Consider the following 14,541-nt stretch of genomic DNA (forward strand, 5'->3'; position numbering starts at 1 on the left):
TGACATGTGGCACCTTCTGCTGCCCAGCTGGAGCCTACTGGGCTCAGCTCACAGCTGGGTTTCTTTTGGCTCCTTCTGTGCCTTTTCAGACCCACTCTGCAAGAGAAAACCTTCCAGGTACAAACCAGTCTGAACACATCAGAGCTTTTGCAGTTTACATCCATTTTCCATCCCACAACCAGCTCCTGCAAGGAGAAAAAATCATCTCTGGTCTCAGGGAGACACCCAGACCTGGAGCTCCAGGAACAGCACATCCATCAAGCTCCAGAAGCCAGGCCAATGCTGCACACACTCATCTGCAGTGGGGATCCTGCCCTGGCTGAGGGAATTCTCCAGAGGAAACCACACACTGCAATTAGCAAGGATGAAGTTATCACACCAGCCTCTCCTGGCAAAGCTGCACCCACAGAAATGTTCTGGAGAGGAGGATGTGCTTTGTCACTGCCTGTTCCTCTGTCCAGCTCTGGCCAGAAGCTGGTTTTGTCCCAATACTTTTTTTTTTGCACTAAGGAAGGTCTGCTCCCTCCTCTGCAGGATCCTTCAGCTCTCCAAAGCACAGCCTGGGAAACAAGGACTGCTGGGAAGCAGCGTGGAGTGGCACAGAGGAAAGGGCAGTCAGGGATGGCTGAAGTGGGATGTGTGTACATTTGGGGTTAAAAGGCTTTATTCAAAGTGCATGCTTCTATCCAGAGGTACCGAGAGCAAGGATCCCCGGCCAGCCCGGCTGGGGAGCGCAGCAGCCTTGGCCACCCCGAGCCCTGTCCTGCATCACAAACACCCATCAAGTAGCCAGGAACTGAATGTTCTTGAGCATCTCATCAAAGGCCTCCTGGGAGGGTGCCTGGGCGTTCTGGAAGGAGACCTTGATGCGGCTGTAGAGGCTGAAGGATTTCAGCTCCAGCCAGATGAAGCCGAAGCGGTCGTCGTCGAACAGGACGAACACCCCCGGCGTCCTCTCGGGGCTGGTGAAGCCGTGGCCAGCAATGAGGCCTGTCCCATAAAAACTGCCAGGGGATGAGGACAAAACAGGTGTGAGAACAGCCAGCATCACCCAGTGTTTAGTTACAAATCAGCACAAAACTCTGGTCAAGGCACTCTGACAGAACAGCGAGATTCACACTCGGCTTTTCTATTAAGACAAGGAACTCCCCGTTGCTATTTGCAGGTTCCTGCTTTGGGTTATCCTAATTAGCACCTGCACACCAAAGCTGGGTTTTTCAGTAGTTCAGCCCCCAAACACATGTGAGATTAACTTGTGCAACTCAAGGATCAGCACAGGCTCAATCTCCCAGGAAAGCAAAGGCTTTCAAATGTTGAGAGCACTCTCTCTAATGTTGAGAGCGCAAGCAGAGAGGCAAAACCCAAGCGAGAGAAAAATCTAAAAAGCAGAAAAATCTACCAGGACCTGAGGAGGAATAAAGGTCAGCCAAAGCTCTGAGCAAGCAGCAGGTGGAGCAGGGCTTTATCCAAACACAACTGAGCTGTGACAGCAGGAGCCTTCTGGGATTAACCAGCTCTGGGTAGGTTTTTCCATGAGCACAGATGTTTGGCTGAAGGTCACCTGTCTAAGCCTCAGCTTTTGGGCTCTTTTTCCACACTTCATTTAATGTGCTGCTTCACCAACTCCTGCTCCCATTCAGCACAGCTCTCTGCATGCCTGCAACTCCTGCTTGGGGTGCTCAGCACCTGCCAGGGCTGCCCCAAGGCACCAGAGGCCAGGGAAAGGTGGGAGAGAGCACTGTGTTCCCACAGCCAAGGAACATCAATGACACACATGGGAATGGGAAGCAGCTTCAACTGTTCTAAATATATGAGCTGAGCAGCTCTGGGACATAAAACACACCAAAAAAAAAGGGGGGGGTGTGTGGAATTCAGGAGAGGTGCCAGCTTCTGAAGTAAATCTAGCAAGGAAGTGGGATGGGAGATGACAGCGTGGTGAGAGAGGGAACAAACCAAAGCCTGGGAAATCGGGAAGCAGAGGCAGGAACCAGAGACTGTGCATTCCACATCCCTGGAAATGTTCAAGGCCAGGTCAGACAGCAACCTGGAGCAACCTGATCTAGTGGAAATCCCATGGCAGGGTTGGAACAAGATGGGATTTCAGGTCCCTTTCAACCCAAACCATTCTGTGATTGTGTGAAATCTGAGCCCAAGGGGCTGGGAGATCCACAGGCAGGTAAAGGGCACACAAATACAGGACACACCTCAAAGATTTCCCCTTCCTTTTCAAAACTGAATCAGCCATAAAAGCAGCAGTTACCAGACTCGGCAGGTCCGGGGATAATCCTCATTCCTCGATATCACTCCCGTGGGCAGCACGAAGGGCTGGGAAGCTGGGGCCTTGTCCTGGGTTTTCCCCTCTGCCCCAGCTGCAGTCTCTTCCCCCTCAGCACCTCCTCCTCCCAGGGGGCTGGCAGGCTGGGAAGCAGCCTGCTGGGAATGCTCCTGCTCCTCCTGGCTCTGCTCCCGCTCCTGCTCCTCCCGCCGGACCTGCTCCTGCACCTCCAGCACGATGCGGGAGAGCTCGCTGAAGTCACGCAGGGTCTCGATGTCAGGCAGCTGCAGAGGATGTGCCAGGTCTATCTCCACAGTCTGCTGTCCAGCTGGGATGTTGGGATCTCCCTAGGGACAGGAAGGAACAGCACGGCTGCACACACCAGTGCTACAGAGCCACCACCTGAACTTGTTAATAGCTCACCCTGTTCTACAATCACCAAGCTGGCAATAAAAAAAACCCTGCTTGGACCTTTTTTGCCATCTCTGCTTTCCCCTTCCCAGAACCAGAATTGTAAATCAAAAGCTGTACCTTGCAAGGGTGAAAGAAAGTCAAAGCTGCAGCTGCACAATCCCTCCCTGCAGGGAGGAAAGGAGCTCCCCTGCCTGACTTCAGTGAAGAGCTGTCAACATTTGGTACCTGCTCCTCACACACACACAGGGGATCTCCAGTGACCTGCTACCAGCTGCTCACAGAAAGCAGCTGGAAGGGAGAGGAAAGGAAGGGGGAGCCAGGAGAAACTTTGCAGAGCAGATCCTGGTCACTGTGTGTGTGCCGAGATTCACCCAGTGCCACCAATCCCCACGTGGAACAGCTCCCAAACAGAAACATCTCCTGCACATCCACTGAGAACACTTTCACAAAGCACCTGAGAGACAGGAAAATGCACTCACAGTGATCTTAGTGCCCTTGGCTTTCTTGCCATGGAAGCTCAGCATGACAATCTCCAGCCCGTGGCTCCCATAGGTGCCTTTGAAGAGGCCTGGCTGGATGAGGTCCTCGGGGCTGCTGGGGGGGAGGTAGATGCGCCGGTATGTCAGGCAGTTGCTGTGCAAGAGAAAAACATCACAGAAATCAGGAAAAAAACCCTTCCCAGCAGCTCTGTGTTTGCATTCTGCTCCTCCAGCAGCTTGGGGATGTTGTCAAGACAGGCAGGATCTGTGTTTGCAGCAAGCTCAGGATTTGCTTTAGAGCTCTGCGAGCACTTCCTCCCTCCCTCCCTGCGCTGCTCTCCCCACCATCCTCGTGAGCATAGCAGGAGATTCCTGCAGCAAAGAAACTTCCTCAGCCCTTGAGATTCCCAGAGAACCTGAGAGTGAAGCATATTTAAACATCTGTTACAGTGAGGTGCCTGCTAACAGAAGCTTGGAGAGCTGGTTAAAATCCCCAGTTTCTCAGGGACTCTCTAATTCCTGCACTACAGAGCACACTGACTAATATGGATAATAACCAGACACTCCCTGGGATCACAGGCATTTGCTCTGTCTTCAAATTAAACAGAGTTAAATGATTCAAAAGCACCTTACTGTGCATAGTTATTGTGCAGAACTTGGAATCCTATTCCTACTGCTCATTCCATCTCATCTCCCTGTACAGCTGGGAAGCACTGCAGAGACACAACATTCCTCTGGCTGTGAAAGCCCATGGAAAACCTCATCTTGGGGAAAAATGCTCCAGAGTGTGCAGAGTGTGAAGTTGCAGCAGCCCTTACTCATATTGGCTGGTGTAGATGAACTTCATCAGGATGAGTTCCTGCATGTGTTCATGGAAAATGTCTTCCAGAGTCCGACCCCACTCCTCCCTCAGCCACGTCCGGAATTCCTGCAGCACCAGGAGAAAAGGGAGAGGATGAGGTCACTTCACTGATGTGCCCCAAAATGGCTTCACTGTGTGACTCTGTGACAGCACATTTCACTGGCAGAGCCACAGACAGGGCACATCCTCTGCCAAGGACAGGGAAACGTGGCTGGATTTGGGAACAAGCACGTGTTGGCTTGGAAATAGGCTGAACAAATAGTGATTATGGTGATCACACAATAAACAGGATCCCCTTCAAATAAATCCCAGGTAGAAGCACAAACCTCCTTGGAATAAAGGCATGAGCACGGCCTGTCACTGCAAAGTGGCTCATCTACTCTTTCTCTCACAGTAACTCATTTGTGTGCCCACAAGCTGACTCCTGTGCCCTGTCCTGACATGCTCAACATAAAAGAAAAAAGCTTTTGAAAAGCACTGAGGGTTTAGGAGGTTAAATCCTGCTGATTTAATACTGATGCATCTAAATCCAAAGGGTGCTTTGAAAGCATCTCCTGAAGTACCCCAATTGCAGCTCTGACAAGTTAATACCCTGCCATGAGTTGGTGTGATAACAGCTTACACTGAGATAGCAGCCTGCCAAGTGATATTCCAAACCTGCCTCCTTTATCTTCCCAAGCCAGATCCTCTAATTTCCATAAAGCCACGCACACTTAACGTGGTGCTTTGGAAGTATTAAAGCATTTCTCATCTGCTCCAGCACCAGAAAACACTTAACTAAACCTTTCACCCAGCTGTTTCCCATTAGCAGACAGACATTTTACAGCATTCCTCAAGAAAGCAGCTGAAATATCAGATTTGTCATGTGGAACCAGCTGGAAGCAAACAGTAGTACCTGGCACAGGTATTCATCCTGCCATTTACACCTGCATTTAAACACAGCTCTTTCAGTCAGGAATCTGCCTTGCTGGGTAGAGCTGACACACACAGGAGAAACAACCAAATGAAGCTTTTAATCCCTCGAGCAAGGCAAGCAGTGGGAATGTTCCTCACTGACCAGCAGGAATCCAAGTGCAGCTGGTGCTCACTGTGTTTGAAAGATCTTAATTATACAGACAGCAATGGCACTCAGATCAGAGCCTGGAGTGCTGCTGATGGCCAAGAAGTGCTGCTGACCCTCCCTGGACAGCTCTGCTACCAAAACAGGAGGAAGGTGCTGGGGCTCAAAGAGAATCTTGACACAGAAAACTGCCTGAAACAGGGAATGAGCCAAAAGCTCCCAGCCTGGGGGTTCATCCACGCCCAATCACACAGAAATCAGAAGGGCAGCAGCTGAGGGCAGATCTCAGGAAGGGGACACACAAAGAGGCTCAGTGAGAGCCCTGGCAGAGCACTCACCTCCTGCCTGCCCCCTGACATCCGGTGGTGATCTGTCTGGTTGCACTTGGTGGAGAACTCATCCTTCTTTACAATCTGCAGTTACCAGGGAGGAGAATTGAACAGGTTACACAGCTGTCTAGAGATGCTTGGGATGATATGGCTAAGACTGCTCCCAGTAAACGCTTTACAAAACAAACATTACGGGATTTACTACAACAGAGAAATCATTCACTGCTACCCAGTGCAGCAGCTACAGAACAGAGAAATAAGCAATAAAACCTCAATGCACTCTAATGAAAATAATAGTTTTAAGCTGCTTCCCTATTTCAGCTTCCTCCTTTAAAGAAAACCTGTCAGGAAGCTTTTCAAAGCATCCAAAGGATGCTGCATCCCCTTCTCAAGGTCTCACCTTGGAGAGAGCTGCAGAACAGGTCTGTGTCTGCCTGGGCACACTCAGCAGCTGCCCAAGGCCTGCTTACACATCCCTTCCCCAGCCTGTGCACATCCTGGTGCTCCCAGCCCAACAGAAAACAGCCCAACAGCCTGGCTGTGCCACTGCCAGGGAACAGATTCAGAGCAGGGAACAGCCCACACAACTTGTCAGACACATAATGAGTGTAAAGCTGCTGCCCACACACACAGCAGGCTGGTGAAAGCCCTATCTCTGAAATAAAATTCTCCCAGCTGCCTGACGGATCCATTTCCAGAGCCAAAGTGCACACACAGTGCTGAGGGAGGCAGAGCAGCTCACCTGGATGTGGCCATTATGAGGTCCCTTGTGGCCATACATGCACTCCACCGTGGCACATTTCCTCTCCATGAGGTGGATCCTGAAGAGGGGCTTGAATCTCATGGGATCATCCACGTGAGGGTCATGAGGGGGCAGGTACATCCAGCCAATGATGAACAAACCATCCACCTGCAGAGGGACAGCACACAGAGCCCAGGGGATCAGCTTTGTACGATTCCTTAGGAGTCTCTCTGAGGCCTCTCGTGGCCCAGGAGCTGCAGAACAGTTTGTTGCATTCCCAAACAGCTTTCCAGCCATTAACCCAGACCATATGCACTCCCAGGGTGAGGAGGGTTTCTTTACAAGGCTTCCTGCACCACTGGAAAAAGCTCAGGCCTTTATTGCTGCAAATGACTTGCCTGGAGTGCAGCATCCAGAGGGAAAGACCACACAGCAAGTCAGGCTCTAATTGGTTTGAGAGCTCCTGCTGGCAGATATTCTGCTTCCCATGACTATCCCTGTTTTTTAGATGAGGAATTATTTGGTTTTATTACTCAGAGAACACAGGAAGCAACTCTCCTCTACTGAGAGGCACAAGTGGCAGCCCCCTTCCTGCACACCTACCAGAATCCTTTCCCTCAGGGCCTGCAATTCCAGGGGCAGGATATTCTCCAAACAGAGAGATCTGAGACAAAGTCTTTATAAGGTCACAGGGGAAGCACAGATGCAGCTGGATGCCCTCTTACACCAGTTCCTCCAACAGAATCTTGCAAAACCCAAAGGCCTCGTGATTTGTTCACTTCAGGCTGGCAGTTGGTGAACCCTGGCGCAGAGAATGAGGGCTCCAGGCAAACTCCTGTCCCAGCTCTCACAGTTCAGAGTCAAATGTTGTTCATTAACTGCTCTCCCAGCAGCATCAGAGCTGCCAGGCTCCAGAGATCTTGCACCAGTGTTACTCCACACCTGATGCACGAGTCTTAGGGCTGGGGTAAAGGTTTGCCAACCACACAACTGCAAAGCCCTTTGCAAAAGGTTCAGCTGCAGGCAAAGAAAATGAAGTAAATGAACAGATTCCTGTGCCAGCCCCTGGAATATCAGTGTCAAACTCTAAATCAAGCCTTTCCCTCAAACACTGATCATGTTTTCCACCTGCTCCTGGGGCTGTTTGGAGTGGAGCTGAAATATAAAAGAATTGTCTGGTGATGATGAGAATGCCAGAACCATTCAGGCTGGAAAAGATCTCCATGACCATCCAGTCCAGCCTGTGAGCAATCCCCACCCACAGCAATGTGTGTCACATCCACTCCAGGGATAGGGATTCCTCCTTGAGCAGCCATCTCCTGTGTTTAACAACCTTCCCTGTGAAACAATTCCTCCTGAGGTCTAACCTAAGAGAAACCAGGAAAGAACCACGCAGCACCCTCTGTGTCCAAATCACCCACTCAAGGCTGACTGTTCAGACTATTTAGTGGTCTGGGAATGGCTGCCAGGTGTGGAAAGTGTGAAAAAGCAGCTGCCAGCCCCAAAAGGCCCGGGATGAGGCCCTGACTCACCACCACGTTGAGCAGTCCCCCGTAGGGCCCGATGTCCGGCTGCCACAGTCCCAGGATGTGCCGGTAGCGGTGCAGCACTGGGGAACAGGGAGACACTCATCAGCACATCCAGCCCAGAATCTGGGATTTCGGGAATGAAATCCCTGCTGCCAGGCTGCACACAGCACCCACAACTGCATTCACTCAGGAAAAGTGATTGTGTGCAAGCTGAGCCCTCCCCCAAGCTCACACACATTTGTGTTCTTTATTCCCGGCCCTGTGGAAGGGCAGAACCACCTACCTCAGGAATTCCCAAAAAACTTTTGCAACACAGGCCCTTTAATGCAAATCACACAATATAACCAGAGCTGAAAACAAATAAAAGCATCTGCCACCTCCAGTTACCAAAAATGCACTCAATGCTTCACACTGCAAAGCAACAGAAAACAGGGAAGGGCAGGAAGGCAGGAAGGAACAGGGAATTGGAGGATTTTGAAAGCATTTCACTGCCTTGTGTAGACAAACTTGGCTCCAGGGTTAAGCATCCTTAGAAACAGCCACTGGGAGCATGGGCAAAGCACTTGGATCACTCCAGCTTGGGAATCTGGTGGTGTGGCCACATCAGTCATGGCCTTAAAAATTCTACAGAAGCAGCTACACCTCAGTAGTGCCCAAAAGCTGCTTCCAAAACCCACCCAAAATCTGCTCTAGCAGTTGAGGCTTCCCTGTTTCTCATCTCAGAGCCAGCTGTCCCTCCAATCCCACCTAAATAGAGGGACATTTTCAGCAAGCAGGAAAAAAGGGCTTTTACAGAATGATCTTAAACCTCCTGTGGTGAGGAAAGTTTAGAGATGGGACCCAGCTCCAGTCCTTACACAGCCATTGCTCTGGTCCATCTAACTCCCTTTGGTCCATCTGGTTTCCTCACACAACCAGAACCTTCACAAGAGGGGATTACACACTCTGGCATTCTGGGCAGGAACAGCAGCATGCACATTGTTTCCTTCTTTCCACAAAGATGGCAAGAAGAAATTTCACTGATATTTCAATATCCATGGCCAACTCAGAAGGCCACAGTAACTCATTGTAACCTCCAGGACTGGCTTGAATAACAGGGTTGGGTTTGCATTAATTTAAAAGAAGAATTGTGTTTCAGTGCAGCTGCTCCAGCAGCTTTGGTGCATTAATTACTTCAGACAGCAAGAACTACAGGAGTGGTTTTATTCCACCAAAAGCAAGAACTTCCACAGGAGTTTAGGATGGCAGAGAGGGATGTCCAGAGCTGCTGCCAATTGGCCTGGAGAAGCCTTTTTCCTGGGCAGTAAACAATTTCAGACTGGCCTGGTTTCACCCAGGGAACCAAGAGCAGCACAAACAACACTAAGGCAAGCAGGCAAACCCCATTCCCAGCTCAGTAATTACATGATAATTAATGGCATGAGCTGCTCCACCCACCACACTCTGCCTTCTACCCTGCCTGCCACAGAGCTGATAAAATCCAGCCATTTTCAATGTATTATTATTTTTTAGGACAGAAAACTAAGCCATCCCAGGGGGATGGGGATGTCTCTCCTAGCCCAGCTCCTGTTAGCAGCAATTTCAGGAAACTGAGCTGAGTTCTGAACACAGGAGGCCAAAATAAAAATGCCATTCACTTCCAGAACTTACTGGGGAAATGCTGGTGCTTGGCCAAAGGCCCAAACAAGTCTCGAAACACAGCTCAGTTTTCAAGCCTGGGCTGTCTCTGAGCTCCAGCAAAACAGCAGCTAATATTAATTGCAGGAAAACCTGATGAATTCCAGCTCTGGCTCCTCCTGATAGGAGACAGCATGGATCTGGCAGTTGTTTCCCTTCCTGCTCCTCGAAAGAAAACAGCACTTGGGTTCTTCTCCAAGCTTTTCCACTGCCTGTGCTCAGTCTGGAGAAGCCTCTTGCCTATCCAAATTTCTGAGTCCACATCCTGCCAAATGGAGCAAAACCACATCCACAGGATGCTCCAGGACAGCCTTCACCCAGGCTGGATATTCCCCAAGTTCCACAAGCAGCTCTGCACACCCTTCAGATGGGAAGAAGGCTTGAATCCAGCTGGGAATGGCCTTGGGAAAGCAGGGAATGCCAATCTCCCATGGACAAAAGGCTGCTTGGGGCATGTCCTGACCCAACCCACTGCAATTCCCCCAGATTCCTCGATGCAGGAAGGTCTCTAGAAGCAAAATGAGCTGGAGCAATGAAAGCAGTGCCCTGGTTGGTGACACCTCACCTGCTCGTGGGAAGAGCTCAGAGTAATCCAGGTGAGCTTAAACCCCTGGGGGTTTAATCCAGGTGAGCTTAAACCCCTGGGGAAAGTGATCTGAGCTCACCTGGCTGACCCTGCATGAACAGGAACTAGGGAAGAGTTCCATGGAAAATCCTGACAGCACAGGAGGGGAAAAAGAGGAAATGGGCCATTGCATCCCAAACCACATGGGCTCAGAATCACAGAATCATTTAGGCTGGAAAAGACCTCTAAGATCACCAATTCCAACCATCCAAGCTTCTCCCCAAGAGAAAAGGGGCACATCAGAAATTGGGGGCTGCAGCTAAAGAAATAACAACTGAGGAAACAGCACTAAATGCCATTTAACTTTTGGAGCAAACATCCAGCCTCCAAAGGAATCCTGCAGCTTGGATTTGTTCCTCCTTCCCATCCAGCTCCAGAACAGGCATCCCAGGTTGCCAAACCCCAAACTTTGTCCCAGTTCCTGCTGTAGCCCTGCTGCTGCTCTGTCCTGACTCACATTAAAGGCATCACCTCCCCTGCATGGCCCCTGCTCAGTTGCTTCCCTCAGCACAGGGAATTCTGCAGCATCCACTCACTGATTCACGTGTGTGAAAAACTCCATTCCCAAGCAGCAGTGGGTTAGGAACTGGAGTCTGCCAAACTCTGCAGACCCAAAGGAGCATCAGAGACAGCTCAACACCCCCTCTAAATAAACACCAAATAGTCCTGGCTTCCTTAATTGATGTAAACTAATCAGTCCTTCCCCCTCAATTCCTGCTGAACACTAAACTCCAAGGGTTTAACTATTCCTCCCTCAACACAACACAAGGAGGGGAAAAAAGGTTATCCAAAGTGAGGAAGGCAAATCACAATGTTTAAAACATTAGCAGAACGTCTCCTAGAGACAGAGATGGTGCTTAAAAGGATTGAGTGTGCAGGGAGGGAATTACTATGGGAACACTCAGCATTTTCCACTGGAAAGGGCTGTGGATTTCACTGTGAATCACCACAAAGCTCTTTGCCAGTCCAGAGGGAGGCCTCACCTGGGTATCTGAATTTTTTCCTCAAAGAAAGGAGCAATGCCTCATGAGCAGAGTGAGAGATGCTCCAAGAAGCCCCCAAAGATAACCCAGCAGCCCTCAGTGCCCGCCCTGCTGTCGCTGCCACCCCAGCGCTCCTGTGACACACTCCAGCCACCCCTGGTGGCACGTCCCTGCTGTCCCAGGGCCAGCCCAGTGCTTTGCCCCCGGGCAGGGCACAGTCCATGCAGCAGCCTGGCGTGCTGGGTGCAGCAGCAGCAGCAGCGGGTACGTACGGCAGGTGTAAACATCTCTGTACTCCATGTGCTCGTAGTCGGGCAGGATTCGCATGAACCGCCCCGACTTCACCCGGGGGTTTATACCTGAACAGACAGAGCAGGGTGAGTGCCAGCAAACTCTGCTCCACTGGCACCAGCAAACACCTCCATGGATCTGCACCAAGCACACAGGGAAGCCCAGCTCTCTCCTGACTTTGCTTCCAGTTGTTTCCGTCACACTCAGCCTCACTGAGCAGGGTTTCTCACACAGAGCTGTTCCAGGTTCCCACAGATGTTATTTACAAATGGCATCCAGGGAACTCCAAGTGGGATCAAAGTCCTTCCTCAAACTCTGCACTGCTGCCTCAAGAAGACCAAGTCATTCCATGGGCCTTGGATTAGTTCTGCTTTCAGGCACTTGAGCTCAGCTCCCATTCTCCCCCAGTATTTCTCACAGAAGCACACTCATGGAATGGAAAATGCAGTAATCCCAAATTAACTCCTCTGCAATTACAGAGGTTTATGGGACAGTAGAGAAAATGGGGTGACACCAGCAGCAGACTGCTCCTGGCACAGGGCAAAGTGCAGAATCTGAGCAGAAGAGCTGAGATGGGGCATCCTGAAAGCCAGGAAGAGCTGCCAAGCATTGCCACTTTGGAGTTACCATCCCTGCCTGGGATTGCTGGGTGCCTACAAACACAGATCTTACAAAGAAGGGCAGGAAAGGCCATCTCAGGGGTGTTCTCACACAGCACGTGTGACCCTTTGCTAATGGAGGCCATGGATTTGAAAACTACTCATGGAAACTTATGTGTGAGACAGATTTATTTCAGGTTTTTGAATAAATAACCTGATTACACTCTGGAAAGCTGGAAACAGTGAGAATGTTTAGGAAAATATCCCACAGGCTTGTCCTCTCCCCAGCCTCCCTGCCCAGAGCCATGGTTGGGAGATACTGGGCTGGAGAGTCACCACAGTCCTGAGCCAGTGAGGCCATTTTTACCCACAGCTTGTGCATAAAAAGCACTAAATATCACTTTAGTATCTCTGAACCATGGAAGATATGTAGTGAAAAGGACTACAGGTGATGAAGAGCTGTTGTGCCACTTAAAAAGGGCAATGGAGAGCTGAGATCTGACCTGGTGTGTGCTGCGTGGCTGTCACCACACCAAGATATGGGATTAAATGGGAATTAAGGGAGGCCTTGAGGGTTAGTGGGATTCCTTTGGGGACATCTGTGTGCTGGCTCAGCATCACTCAGCCCTCCCTCCCAGGAAAATGAGGCAGTTCCATCCCTAGTGTAGTGTAATAGGGTAAGAGAGATATCAGGTGATGAAATAATTTTCCTGTGGATGCTCAGCACAGTCTATTAAAGATAGGATTAAAGTCCTTCTACCTGTTCTTCTTCCCAGCTTTAAGATCAATGGGTCATTGCTATTTCAGGGTTCTAAAGGGTCCCACACCCACAGACATTCCCAAAACACACAGACAGCTCCTGCCAGGCTCTCTTCCTTCAGGGAATGCTCATTCCTTTCCCACTCTCCTACAGCCTTTCCTTTCACTGAGATCAAGGCTTAGAAAAAAATACCTGTTAATTCTTTAGCAAGATCTGAAAATATAGGATGAAAATCCCTCAAAATAAACTTCATTTAAAAATTAAACTCCATCCTCTTTTCCCACCAAAGGACTGGGAGGCACAGAAATCCCAACTCCTGGTATTAAATAAAACTCCAAACACGTCGACTTCCCAATGAAACCCCTGCAAGTCAGTCTGAGCAACTTCTGCCATTAAATTTTAATAAATATTCATCATTTCTATGCTCTCAAAATTGATATTAAGCAAGGTTTGGATTGGTTTTATCACTTACGTTTGGCGTAAACATCTCGACAGGACACTCCTGTGATCTCCAGCTTCCTCAGGTTCTCACACACTCCATATTCTGCAACAACACAGCAAAAAAGGGTCAACTCTGGCACAAAAAGGTTTGGAGCCTTGACATCAATTACACTGAAATCTGATTTGTGCTTTCTTGAAGCTGCCAGAGCAGACCGAGAATCTGATTTTTGCTTTCAAAACCTGATACGATTTTGTTGCAGATTCAAAGACATTTCACGAGCAATGCCTGCCACAAACACACCATAAGGCACAAACACAGCCAGCAAAGTGCCAGCTGCTCACATCTCAGCCAGGAGGAGTGTGAAATGTGGGAGACATCCCCATTGCAGCTGGGATTGTGTGCCTGCTCCCAGCAAATCACCGCTGTGTGCAGCAATTACCTTCCCTCACTGAGGTACCCGACAGGGAAAACCGCTTATTAGGATCCTGAAGGAAAGGTCACAGGCTCAAAAAAGAATGAAACACAGACATAAAACAGGCCCCAGCATGTACAAATATGGTTACACTGAAAGCAGATCAGATTGAGACAGGGCTGCTGTGCAGTCAGATGCCTTTGATTGCTTCCAGAACCCCCTGAAAACAAAGGGAGTTGGAGATCTGGGAGCAGCTTTGAAGCAGAAAATGAGATTCTTTTCTTTCATTTTCAGGAAGTCAACGTCAAACTTCTAAGAAACTTCAAAAAAAAAAAAAAAAAAAAAAAAAAAAAAAAAGGCAAGTACTAATGTCTCTATGCCAGGAATTCTCAGAAGAGCAGAGGGAGGAACTGAGAGGAGGGAGATCCCAAAAAATCAGCAGTGACAATGCCACCCTGCTGCAGTGACCCTGACAGATCTGAGTACAGAGACATCAAAGACATCAACAGCACAGATCAAACAGCAGCTTTCCTCAGCAGCACAAACACCTGCCAGATATTTGACACAAAACTGTATCTCTGCAGACCCTCATCAAGCCATTAAATACAAAATTTATCCTCAGCTGAGCATCCTTGAATCAACAACTGTGGCTGTGAAGCACCACCTAAAGCTGGAAACCTGCTACAGGAGAGAAGTCAGCTTTCAAATATGAGAAAGGCAAGAGTTTCCCTGAATTAATTCAGCCTCCTCCTGTCTATAAATGCAAGCACACCATGAGAGAGGTTTCCTGGCAGTCTGTCTCCAGGGAATACACATCCTGCACACCCTGGCTAAGCAGCAAGGGTGAGGGGGGCACAGGCACAACGAACATGCTGCCCTTCATCAAAAAATGCCAAGGGCAGTGGCAGAATCCCTGCTGACCTCTGCAGGCAAAGGCAGAGGAAGCTCTGAGGGCTCTGAGCCCCAAGGTGGGCTGGGGAAGCACAGTGAGCAGAGCCGAGCTGGCAGGAAGAACAGCCCAGCACAAACAAAGCATTCAGTGCTGGGGCTCTGCCAGCTGAG

General features: G+C 49.7%; 1 protein-coding gene across 1 annotated transcript; it reads right to left on the reverse strand.

The window, feature by feature from the left end:
• Positions 1-143: 143 nt before the first annotated feature.
• Positions 144-13,234, reverse strand: FBXO31 (F-box protein 31). Its single transcript, XM_014308574.2, has 8 exons — positions 13,098-13,234; positions 7,694-7,770; positions 6,162-6,329; positions 5,429-5,503; positions 3,987-4,096; positions 3,169-3,322; positions 2,261-2,622; positions 144-1,004 (listed from the first exon to the last, which is right to left on the reverse strand). Exons 3-8 carry the CDS (start codon positions 6,300-6,302, stop codon positions 782-784), a joined length of 1,065 nt encoding a protein of 354 aa, XP_014164049.1. The 5' UTR covers positions 6,303-6,329; positions 7,694-7,770; positions 13,098-13,234; the 3' UTR covers positions 144-781.
• Positions 13,235-14,541: the final 1,307 nt, after the last annotated feature.

This window comes from Geospiza fortis, unplaced genomic scaffold (assembly GCF_000277835.1).
Source record: "Geospiza fortis unplaced genomic scaffold, GeoFor_1.0 scaffold102, whole genome shotgun sequence".
Lineage (NCBI taxonomy): Eukaryota > Metazoa > Chordata > Aves > Passeriformes > Thraupidae > Geospiza > Geospiza fortis.

What these genes read in the sequence shown, in the direction of transcription:
- FBXO31 (XM_014308574.2), bottom strand. Translation starts at nt 6,302, where the DNA reads ATGTACCTGCCCCCTCATGACCCTCACGTGGATGATCCCATGAGATTC. An exon ending in CTCATAATGGCCACATCCAG is followed by an intron (nt 5,504 to 6,161) that starts GTGAGCTGCTCT and finishes TGGTAACTGCAG; the next exon opens with ATTGTAAAGAAGGATGAGTT. An exon ending in CCCCGGACCTGCCGAGTCTG is followed by an intron (nt 1,005 to 2,260) that starts GTAACTGCTGCT and finishes ATCCCCTGGCAG; the next exon opens with TTTTTATGGGACAGGCCTCA.